This window comes from Arvicanthis niloticus, chromosome 26 (genome assembly GCF_011762505.2).
Source record: "Arvicanthis niloticus isolate mArvNil1 chromosome 26, mArvNil1.pat.X, whole genome shotgun sequence".
Classification (NCBI taxonomy): domain Eukaryota; kingdom Metazoa; phylum Chordata; class Mammalia; order Rodentia; family Muridae; genus Arvicanthis; species Arvicanthis niloticus.
Genome location: NC_133434.1, coordinates 37911742 through 37923661, shown reverse-complemented (window position 1 = coordinate 37923661; position 11920 = coordinate 37911742). Strand labels below are relative to the sequence as shown.

General features: G+C 50.6%; 1 protein-coding gene across 3 annotated transcripts in view; it reads left to right on the top strand.

The window, feature by feature from the left end:
- The first annotated feature begins 542 nt into the window (after window positions 1-542).
- The window catches only part of Ankdd1a (ankyrin repeat and death domain containing 1A), a 22930-nt gene continuing 11552 nt past the window's right edge, over window positions 543-11920 (top strand). Inside the window, exons 1-6 of one of the 3 annotated variants that reach the window (XM_076925815.1) lie at window positions 543-694; window positions 4067-4170; window positions 6589-6687; window positions 8399-8497; window positions 10804-10908; window positions 11493-11591. In XM_076925815.1, coding sequence (XP_076781930.1) covers window positions 661-694; window positions 4067-4170; window positions 6589-6687; window positions 8399-8497; window positions 10804-10908; window positions 11493-11591 — 540 coding nt within the window. In that variant the 5' untranslated portion in view covers window positions 543-660. The remainder of the gene's footprint in view (window positions 695-4066; window positions 4171-6588; window positions 6688-8398; window positions 8498-10803; window positions 10909-11492; window positions 11592-11920) is intronic. The other 2 variants (XM_076925814.1, XM_076925816.1) reach the window with 2 other exon arrangements.

Sequence of the window (11920 nt, the reverse complement as noted above, 5' to 3'; positions counted from 1 at the left end):
GGTGGTTCGTTTTGCTGGAGGAGATTTTTACAATGTTAATTTCATTGATTTATTTAGCTTTGATTTGTTTTACTTCCTTCGGGTTAAAAAGTCTTTCCCCTCCTTTCTGGCAGTCTGGATTCTAGAATGCCAGCCTTAGGCTGCTGCCACCGGCAGACCACGCTTGCTGGGACAACTGCACCGTCTGCTCTGGCATCTGGCATCTGGCATCCTCCAACTTTCTCCGTGTTTCTGCCTGTTTGCGTTTGGTTTTGGCCAATCTAAATAATGTAATTTATATCTCATTGTTGTTGTAACCCGATTTTTTTTTTCTGATCGTGAATACATCTTTTGTCCTATGTCCGTAGTAGGCTTGGTGGGGTAGTAGGGTCTGAAGTGTCCAGAGTGGAAGGGCCTAACTGAGGCATCAAGGTTGGGAGGGTCCCAGGGGAGCCGCGCGCAGGGACCTGGGGCAGCTTGAACGCACGGAGCGGGGGCGGGGAGGGGGTGTGGAAGCTGCGGGTCCGCGAGTCGGATTCACGGATGGGCTGACAGCCAGCAGGGGCTACGGAGAGATGTAAAACCTCCACCGCCCACTCCCGGCTCTGCGCGCTCCCGGCTCTGCGCCCTCCTCGCCCTGGCAACTCAGCGCCAAGCGCGAGCTGAGCTCAGAGCAGCAGGATGGAGGAGGAGCTGGCTTGGGAGACCCACGGCTGTGAGTCCCGGTGCTGCTGGCGGGGGCGGGGGACGTGGGGGAGGGAAGAACTGAGGCCTGGTGGGAGGACCCCAGGTTCACAGAGGGCGACCCAGGGAGAGGTGGCCCATGGCCTGAACACCTCTCTCTCAGTCAAGAAACAGAAGGATGTTGCACAGGTGTAGGGCGCAGGGGCTGCACGGATGGGACTCAGGGTGTCCTGAAGTCCCAAGCCGGGAGTGACAGCGATCCTGATAATAACTGGCTTTGTGTGGCAGGCCTCAAAGCAGGTCAGGCCAGTCTTCTGCCTTTGCTACCATATGGGTCGGGCCTACTACCATCTCCATTTTTTCAAATGAGAAAGCTGAGGGAAGAGGGTGAGGTCACATGACTGTATATTGGTAGAAATGCTGAAATCAGGAATAGAAGCGCACACAGCTCGGCCGCCGGTAGAATGCTTGTTTAATATGTGCAAGGCCTTGGGTTCAATCCCAAGTGCCATGTAAAGCCAGGCATGGCGGTACACATCCACGATCCTAGCACTGGGGAAGTAGAGGCAGGAGGACCAGGAATTCCACATCGTCTTCCATCCTTGGCTACACAGGCAGTCCAAGGCTACCTGGGCTACACGAGACCCTGTCAGCCGCCGCCACCACCACCAAAGCAAACACTTAAGGATCCCAGTTCACCCAGAATAAAATGGGGTGTAGACACCATATCAAAGGAGAAACCAGGATCTGGGAAAGAGATGCTGTGGTCAGCCCTGAGTGAGATAAGGAACTCTGGTGCCTCTTTCAGATCGTACCTAGAACCAGGTCCTCTAAACGTGTGGGAAGCATGCATGCCGCTTCCCACCACGCTCTCCTGGGAGAGACCTTTGGTGCCCTGCTCGGGATAGGAAAGAGAACTGGCCCATCATCTCCTTTGAGAAGTCTCAGTCCTGCTGCCCAGGCTGAGCGCTGACCACTGAACCCGGTAGTGCTTTCTCAAATCCCCATAGTCCTGCCCACTAGATTTCAAAATGCTGAATCCAGCTGTTACCATCTGCCCAGATGAATGAGAAATGGGTACTGGGCTCCCTTAAGCTTAAGTGTGGCTTTAAATAACAACAACAACAGTAACAATAATAATAATAATAATTAATAATTAATTATTATTATTATTATTGTTGTTGTTGTTGTTGTTGTTGTTGTTGTTATTGACACAGATTCTCACAGTGCATTCCTGGGGGGTGTCTTTGAATTCACTATGTAGACCAGGCCTGTAGATTTGCCAGCCTCTCCCTCCAAGTGTTGGGATTAAAGATGTGTGTCTTGCTTTGTTATTTTTATTTGTGTGTGTGTGTGTGTGCGCGTGCGCGTGCCTGTGCGTGCTTAAGTGTATCTGAAGAAACCAGAAGAGGGTGTCAGATCCCCTAGACCTTAGTTACAGGCAATTACCAGTCACCAGATGTGGGCACTCATAACCAAACTCAAGTTGTCTGTAAGAGCAGCTACTGTGCGTAAGCACTGAGCCATCTCTCCAGGCCGTTCCCTCAGCCCTACCTTTTTATGAGACAGGATCTCATGAAGCTCACATTGGATTTCAACTTGCTGACGCTGTCCTTGAACTCCTGACCCTCCTTCATCTCCTAAGTGCTGGAATTACTGGCGTGTGCCAGTACACCTAGCAAGGTGCTGATTATTTCAGAGAGGTCACAGAGTTCTGCTGGGGTCAAAGGATCCTGAAGGATTCTCCCAGCCAAAGGGAGAGCAGTGAACCTGAGGGTGTGTGATTCTGAGCAGAGGAGCCAGTGCTCATAAAGGCTCAGATGTCAGAGAGCCTGGTGTGCGTTGCTGATGCTGGAGGCTGTGTGGGGCGACAGCATGGACAGGCAAGGTGTCAGTCTAACCCTGTCACTTCAGTGCATGCTTCCCCTGACAAGATTCTGGGCATCTATCCCTGGACGCACAAAGGACCGGGCTCATGTGTGGAGAGCAGGGGACACCTTTCAGGAGTTGCTTCTCTTCTACCTTGTTTTCGAGGCGGCATCTCTCTTGCTGTTTCTGCCAAGCTGGTGCATACTCCAGACTGCTGACCTGCCAGCTTCTGGGCAATCCTTTTCTTTCTGCCTCCACTCCAATTGGCTCTTCACATGAGCTCTGGGAATCGAACTCATGTTGTCTGGCTTGCATGCCAACACCTTCACTTTCACTGAGCCGTCTCGAGCTTTCTTTTACATTTATTGATTGATTGGTTGGTTGATTGTGTCTGTGCGCAGGCACTCATGATGTGCTTGTGGAGGTCAGGGGACACTTTTGGGAGTCAGCTCTTTCCTTCCACCACGTGGGTCTGAGAGATTGAGTCCAGGCTGTCATCCTTGGTAGCCGATGTCCAAGTGAACCATCTCACACTCTACCCCACTCCTTTTTATGGATTTTTTTTCTGTATGTGTGTCCATGTCTCTGTGTGAATATGTGCATAGGTAGGTGCCTGCAGAGACCAGAAAAAAGTGTCCATCCCCTGAAGCTACAGTGATGGGCAGATGCGAGCCTTCCAAGATGGCTGCCGGGATCTAAACTCAGATCCTCTGAAGGAGCCGTACATGCTCTTAACTGCTGACCTGCCTTTTATTTATTTATTATTTATTTGTTTACTTATTTAATTTCATGTATGTGGGTACACTGTCGTTGTCTTCAGACACACCAGAAGAGGCCATCAGATCCCATTACAGATGGTTGTGAGCCACTGTGTGGTTGCTGGGAATTGAACTCAGGACCTCTGGAAGGGCAGTCAGTGCTCTTAGAGACTGCTGAGCCGTCTCTCCAGCTCTCGACCCGTCTTTTAAATCACATTTTTATTTATTTCTTTTGATATGTAGGTGTGTTTGTATCAGAGTGCTCGTGTAGATGTCAGAGGACAACTTGCAGAAATTTTCTTTGTACCATGTAGGTCCTGGGTATCAAACTTCCTTGGCACCAAGTATCTTTACTCTCTGGCCCATCTTGAGAGTCTACTGTTTTCTTTTTAGATTGGGCTCTAGGGATCTGAGCCCAATTGCTCGGGTGCTCACATCTGCAAGGCAAACACCTTACCCAAGCCACCTCCCTGTGCCCTGAAGTGCCTTGAAAGGAAGAGAGAATGCAGAAAAGGGAATCTTCCAGTCAGGCAAAGCAGACGTGGAGGTGAAAGGGTTAAAATTAAGGGCAAGGAGAGAAGAAGTAGAGAAATGAGGGATAAGAAAGTCTAAAAACAGGAGACTCCACCTCTGGTCCCCCTCAGGGTAGCACATTCAATCTGCACTGTTGTCTAACCTGGGTCGCCTCAAGGGTTGGGAATGATCCAACCATCTCCAAACACATCCCTAAGAGTGTGGGGTCCTTCCCCTCATCCCAAGCCCCGCTTTCTCCTCAGTGCTTCCCCTGGAGAGACAGCTCCATGAGGCCTCACGTTGGAATCAGGTGGAGAGGATGAAGGAGCTGTTTGAGAAGAGGGTCAACATCAGGGCTAGAAACCACGTGAGTATGAACCAACTGACCAACCAGTCGCTGTGCCAGAAGAGGTGTGATTGTGTGCATTGACTTGTGGGAGGGCCCGTGCTGTGTCCCTTGCCTGAGTTGGCCTGAGGGTTACGATTCCAAGCCAGGCTTTGGCAATTCCAGAGCTCAGACTATGAGTCTGCGTGGCCCATCTGGAAGGCACATCTAAAAGACAAAGGTGGAGACGTGCAGTAGGCAGGATTCTGGGGACTGTGAGGGACCAGACTCCAGACTCCAGGGAGTGTGTGTGAAGTGTGAAGCAGCAGTCGAGTTTGGCTTTCGTAACACCTGCTGTCCCCACTGTGTGTGAAAAGCTGAGGAGGTACAGGCCCATTTTGGTAGGCAGGGGAGCGGTAGGGTCCATGGTCTTTCTGGAGAAGAGAATAGAGAAAGGGTTACATCTTCTAAGGGGACTTTAAAGAGGTTCAGACATACAGGATGGGTGTAGCCACCTGTGGCCATGGACGAACTGGGCTCACCTGAAACAGGGGCTGGAAATTAAAAAAGGACGGAGAGGCAACAGAAGCATGAAGACAAAGTTTTCTTTCTTTTTTTCTTTCTTTCTTTCTTTCTTTCTTTCTTTCTTTTTTTTTTTTATGATTTTTTGAGACAGGGTTTCTCTGTGTAGCCCTGGCTGTCCTGGAACTCACTCTGTAGACCAGGCTGGCCTCGAACTCAGAAATCCGCCTGCCTCTGCCTCCCAAGTGCTGGGATTAAAGGCATGTGCTGCCACCGCCTGGCCCAAGACAAAGCTTTCTGATCAAGGCTCGGAATTTAACATTCAGCTCTTGTATATATAGGGAAAGCCCCACCGGAGCCCATCCTTGGTTTCAGCTGCAAGGCAGGCAGTCTCTTCTTCAAAGTTCTTGCAGGAAGTTGCAAGTGTAAACAAAGCAGAATGGATTCACCTGGGTGTTAAGGTCCTGTGTGACAGACAAGGTCTGCTCAGACTGCTCAAGGCTGGGGAGGGCACAGGCGGACCATCTCTGACTCAGAATTTCTGGCTCTGAGGAACCTCTTGGGGGATATACTAGGCCATGAGTAGCAGGGATTGGGTGCAGGATCCTTGCCAGCAGAAGAAGCTGCACCGTCTGGGACGATGCAACACGGCGTAACTTCAGCTTTCAGGTCCAGCTTGGGATATAGGAATAGTAACAAGAACTATGAGTGTGTCTCCAGTGTTCTGGTTTTCAGAGTGCTTCAGCTGCTTGGTGGCTGCCATTCAGCACTGAGGAGACATGGAGAGTAGGAAGTATTGACTCTGTGTATAGGTCAAGGCAGGTGCAATGGGGCAAAGGCAGGTTACTTTAGGTCACGCAGCGTGTGGCTGGTGACGGACGCTTTGGTCTCAGCTCCTGGACAAGTAAGTATCTGCAGGGAAACATGGTCTTGTAGGATGACAGCACTTTGTCTGTCTGTCCATCCATCCATCCATCCATCCACCCATTTGTTATCCATCTTTTCACTAGTTATATTGACTTACACATTTATCAGTATCCTCGTCCTTTGAGTCAATGTATTTACTCATATGTGTTGGCTCATTCATTCATTCATTCATTCACTAAGGGCTACCCTGTGCTAGGTGCTGGGAACAGAGCAGAACCCACAGAGTCTGGTGAGGTAGCAAAGACAGCAAACCAATGACCTCATCTCCACAGTGACAGACTGTTCTTATAAGCACAGGGAGGAGTCCAAGGGCTTTGTCCCATCTGGAGAGACCCCAGAAAGCTTCTGCAAGTGAGGTGAATCATAGTGTTTTAGGTAGAGGGGATAGTGTGGCAGAAGCTCTGAAGAAGAAAGGTCAGGTCTCCAGAGATTACACAGAAAAGTAGTTTCTATTTGGTGCCTCTCGTAAGCTGGGGTGGCAGAGAAGTGGACTCCACAGATGGTGGCTGCTGGCCCAGAATGCTCAGATGGACTGAAGGCCAGAAACTAGAATGAACTCCCAGGGAGGTGGAGAGTGAGCCAGACAGCCAGGCCCTGTTAGCTCATGGTGAAGGAAGAAGCAGACGCTCTGTTTCCCGTGGGGACTTTGAGAGCTGTCTTAGGTCACATGTGACTTCTTAGTAGGAAGAAAGGTTTGGAGCTGGACACCACCTGGCCCCTCTGAGAAGCAGTGGCTGGTGGGGCGTGGGGGGCCAGTGCAGGGTCACACTGGGTCTTGTAGGTCCACTCTGAGAGCAGTGAGAAGCTGTGAAGATGGGCCCAGTCATTGTATCTTATGATTTGTACCATATCAGGGAGATGGGACCCCAAGAAGGGCTGGGTCCCCAGCCATCTGGTCAGCACAGCCACCAACAGTCCTTCCTCCCTGCAGGCCAGCTGTCTTGGTAGGGAGGGTGCTGGGGGCAGGCCAAGCAGTCGGGCATATTGACAATTTTCTTCTCCTCCTGGCAGGTGGGCAGAGTGGCCCTACACGGGGCTGCAGGAGCTGGGCATGTGCAGGCTGTGCGGCTGCTCCTGGAACACGGGGCTGCTGTGGACGACGTGGACTCGGTAGGGGTGTGTGTGTGTGTGTAGTTGTCATTGGTGGAAGTGACAGTGATGTGTAGACACATAATAGGCTGGGCCCAAGTTGATCCTGGGGACTGACAGGGACCAGTGGCGTTGGACCCATCCCTTTCCCCTGATACGAGAAGAAAGTGCTCGTGATTATAAATGACCTTTTAATTCTGGGAACATTTTTAGTCCTTTTCAACACCATGTGATGAGGGAGATTGGTGAGCCGTAGAACAAATAACCACGTGGATCAATAATGGCTTAGTAAAAGGCCCAGGCAAAGAAAGTGTCTCCTGTGATACTGAGACCATGGCGCTCTGCCCTGCTCAGCACCTTAATGGGTAACTTGCTAAGAAACTGTGTCTTAGAGCATACTGGGCAGCTGAGTAGCTGGTTCTCTGCATGAGAGGGAGGGAGCCCCAAAAAGGAGCTAAGGAATTGCCTCTGCAGGTTTAGAAGGGATGGATCTGACAGTGTGACATTTGATATGGGTATACTTAAGAATGGAAACTCGGGGCTGGAGTTGTGGGTCACCTGTGCAGAGGGGTGGGGGTGGGGATGGAAAAAAGAGAGAGAGAGAGAGAGAATGGAGACAAGGTCTCAGGGAGCCCAAGCTGGCCTCAAACTCAAGGCTGACCCTGAACTAGTGTTCCATTCCCTGAGAGCTCCAAAGAGCTAGGACTGCAGGTGGGCACCACTATGTCCAGTTTATGAGGCGCTGGGGATCGCAACCAGATGCAGAGGTAGAGAGGCAGAGGAGAGGCAGAGGATCTCTGTGAGTTTGAAGTCAACCTGGTTTACACAGTCCCTTCTAGACCATCCAGGGCTGCATAGTGAGACCCTAGATTAAAGTAAACCAACAAGCAAAAGACAGGTGCTGACTTAGTGGGTGAAGGTAGGTGCTATGCGAGCCTGGGAACCTAAATTCAGCAATCAATGCCGGGAAGCCATAAAATGTGGAAGGTCAGAGCTCAGGGCACTTCCACATGCAGTCCACTACGTGCACACACAGTCAATATAACCGCACGTAGTGACACACACCTTAGGCTTCAGCATTTGAGAGGTGCAGACAGGAGGATCAGGAGGTCAAAGTCACCCTTAGCCATGCTTGAGGCTAGCCTGGGCCACATATGAACCTATCTCAAACACAACAAAGCAAAAGTAAAAAAATTCCAAACAAGCTGGAGAGCCGTTCTCGCCAAACATTTTATTTTCAATGGTTCTTCTGTTGAAGTAGCGATGAGAGTGGGTGGCACCTGTTTTATTTTTCGGCCCTATCTGGCAAAAGAAAGTTTCCTATGGTCTATCAGCCTCTGGTTTAATAACGGTAAACCTGGGGCTGCAGGGATGGCCTGGCGGTTTACAGCACTCGTTGCTCTTACAGAGGACGCAGGTTTGACTCCTAGAACCCACACTGTGGCTCACAACCATCTATAAATCCAATCCCAGGAGATCTGATATCTTCTTCCAGCCTCCTCTGGTGCCAGGCAGGAACGTAGTATACATATACAGACAGAACCTTAGTACATGTAAAACAACATAAATAAATCTGTTTTAAAAGCCAACAAAATGTTCTGGTCTTTACGTGTCTAGAGCTTGAGGCCATCTGAACTGATTTGTACCTGTAGAGGAATGGTTTGGTCATGTGGCCATAGCCACGCCTCTGCCTCCTCCCTCTGTCCTCACCTCCCTGTGTCCTCTCCCCCAGTTTGGGATGAACGCACTCCTCCTGTCTGCCTGGTTCGGCCACTTGCAGATTGTACAGATCCTGGTCAATGCTGGGGCCAAGGTCCACTGTGAAAGCAAGGTGAGCCTCAGGTGACAGCCCTGGCCCCTCTATTTCCCACCTGCTTCTGCCTGTGGCGGCTTGCCTGGCCTTCTGGAACCTTCAGCCCCCACTGAGCAGAGCCCCCCTAGGCTGGAGAAAGGACGGGTGTTTTCGCCAGGTAATGCTCTCTCATCTGGTTGTTGTACCCCTCCCTGCTCTGGGGTGGGAATGCTCCACTGTCTGGCCAGCTGCTTTCCATATTTACAGCTGAGGATCTGCCCAGTACTCTATAGGGCCCTTGGGAAGACACGCTGAGGCGGGGGGGGGGGGGGGGTTCTTCCTTAGGTCTCCTGTCGGGCTCTGCCCTTCTCATCCTTAGGGTGGCCAGATGGAAGGATCAGAATCCTGGATGCCAACTCTTAGATCTTGAATGGTTACTTTATCACCCAAGCTTGTTTCCCATTTAGTAACGGGGGTGTCCTAACATACCCTGAAGTAATAGGAGAAGCATAATATCCCAGGCTGGGTGGGTGCTGGCCCCTTAGGGACCTGGCCTCCTGCTGCACGCTGTGTGTGAATGACTTAAGAAAGCAGGGTCCCACAAATCTGGGTGCTTGGAATGCCCTCCACTGGGATTCATGTAGCCCAGGCTTTCCTTGAACTGCTCGTGTAGCCGAGGCTGACCCTCTTGCCTCCACCTACGTTCAGTTCCAGGATTACAGGTGCATGCCTCCACACCTTGTTTGTTCTGCACTGAGGATGGAACCCAGGACCTGTGGGTACTGAGCTAGCACTCTGTCTACCGAGCCCTGTCCCCAGATTGGTTTCCCTTTATGGTGCCAAACACCCCTAAAAGATGTCTATATTCTGATCTCAGACCTATGAACTCACAGGATCTAATAGGACAAAAGGAATCTTGCAAATGAGATTATAGATCTTGAAGCCGGAAGGTTGTTTTTCCTGGGTTATCCACTTAGGCCCCTTATGATCACATGGGGCCTATGAGTTCACATGGGGAAATAGAAAGAGACTGCCAACAAAGGAAGCTGAGGCTGGAAGTTCTATCCCTTGCACCCACATGGCAGTTCACAACTGTTTGTAACACCAGTAACCATAACTGAACCTTCTCTCTGAGCCTTTAGAAGAAATGTGGCCGTACTCACCCATTTTAGGCAACCTGTGAACCACACCATGTGGGTGATAGGAACCTGTGACCTCTGCGAGAGCAACAAGCAATCTTAAATGCTGGGCTCTAAAAATATTTTTTTTTAAAGGACAAACAGCACTTCAGGTACTACAACCTTAATGCAGCCAGGGGTGGAAATCCTGGGTCCTTTGTAAGTTTCCTCCATTTAGATATCACTCAGGAAATTAAATATCACTCAAAAGACCTCTCTCTTCCTATCTCCCCCTCCCTCTCAAAGACATGTCGTCTCCAGACCCTGCCTAGCACAGCTGGCCTGTGTTCTCCCTGGGAGATTAGGAGGTCAGTCTTAGTAATCTTACACAGAGCACCCTGTTAATGGCTTCACTTTTTGCTTCATTGGTCTCTCTCTCTCTCTCTCTCTCTCTCTCTCTCTCTCTCTCTCTCTCTGTGTGTGTGTGTGTATGTGTGTGTGTGTGTGTGCCTGCATGAGTTTATATGCAACATGCAACATGCATTTAGGTACCCTAAGAGGCCAGATGACATCGGATCCCCTTGAATTGGAGTTACAAGCAGGTGTGAGCCATTTGATGTGGGTGCTGGGAATTGAACCCAGATCCTTTGTAGGAGCAGCCTGCTCTTGACTGCTGAGCCATCTCTCCAGCTTCTTCTTCATTCCATTGGCTTCTTCATTCGCAGCTGTATGAAGGAGGCCGGTGCCTAGAATTCTCACACAATCTTTCAGTAGGATATTCTTGTGATCTCACCTTACAGTTCGGATTTTTTTTTCCCTGTATATAAAATGTTTCTTAGTTGTGCATGATAGAGAAAAACCTTTAATCACAACACTTGGGAGGCAGAGGCAGGAGGATATCTATGAGTTTGAGGCCAGCCTGGTGTACAGAGTGAGTTCCAGGCCAGCTAGAGATGCATATATACTTCCCCTGTGCTCTGACCTGCAGTCTGTGCATAAATAAATGCAGATTCAGAGAGGTAAAGGCAACTGGCCCCAAAGCAGAGCTGATGAGCATGGGGCCAGGCTTTGGCTTCCGGCGGCTTCCTGATTGCTGGCTGCCTTACTGGTCATGCCTAGCTCTGTTCGGCACTGACAGCATTGTTTCCATGTGTGCTGGGTGACAGGTAGTGTATGAGAGGGGTTTCCCTTCACAGACTCCAGGGGTCCCCTTGGGCTTGTTTCCAGGATGGCCTGACCTTACTACACTGTGCTGCTCAGAAAGGCCACGTGCCTGTGCTGGCCTTTGTCATGGAAGACCTGGAGGACGTGACCTTGGACCATGCAGACAAGGTAAGATCCATGGCAAAGCTATCCGTTCAACTCCTCCATTGGCTGGGACTAACTGAATGTACCCATTAGTTGGCGCACTGCTGATGGGTCTTATTGGCTGAGGTTCTACTAGGGTCCTGAACATCTGGAGTGCATTCTTTGATCAGCTAGAAACATTGTACTCTACCTTGAGTGTCCCCAGAGGGAACCTGAAGGCGGGATGAAAACAGAACATGGTTGACTCTCACTTCCACGAACGACTAAACAAGTCAGAGAAAGGAGCATGTTTTTAGGGAGGGAGAGATTTAGAGTCATTGGAAAGGGGTGGGAAGCATCCTTGGGACTTTAGGGGAGAAAAGACCTCTGAAGCTGTCTTCAGGTGGCAGGCAGCAGGGAGCCACTGGAGAGCTGCAATAGAAGGGGGAGCTTCTCCCAACAAAGGGGCTGTTGTTCAGAAGTTGAGGCCGGGTAAGAGGTGGCTGGGTGGATGGAGTGGGGGAAGCAGCTACAAGCACAGAGAGATGAGGAAAGCAGAAGGCAGGGCCGCGGTGCGTGTGTGCTTTGGTCGTGTGAGGAGGGCTCACTGTCCCTCACCTTCCGGCCAGCTGGGAAGAACAGCGTTTCACAGAGCCGCTGAACATGGACAGCTGGATGCTCTGGACTTCCTCGTGGGCTCTGGCTGTGACCACAGTGTCAAGGACAAGGTATGGTGACGGAGAGTGACACTAAAACTCCTGATCAGGCAACAGCCATCCTCCACCTTCTTGGTCCCGGCACCTTCGAGACCCTGCTCCTTGTTTCTCTCTTCAAATTTCTGTTATGTGTATGCATGCTTTCTCTGAACGTATGTGTGCCACGGGCATGCCGGGTGCACTCAGAAGTCAGAAGAGGGTATCAGGTGGTTATGAGGCACCATGTAGGTGCTGGGAATTGAACCCAGGCACTCTGGAAGAGTAACAAGTACTCTTAACACCGAGCCATCTCTCCAGCCTACTTCTGATTTGAGTTCTGATAGAGGGAAAGGCCCCAAAAG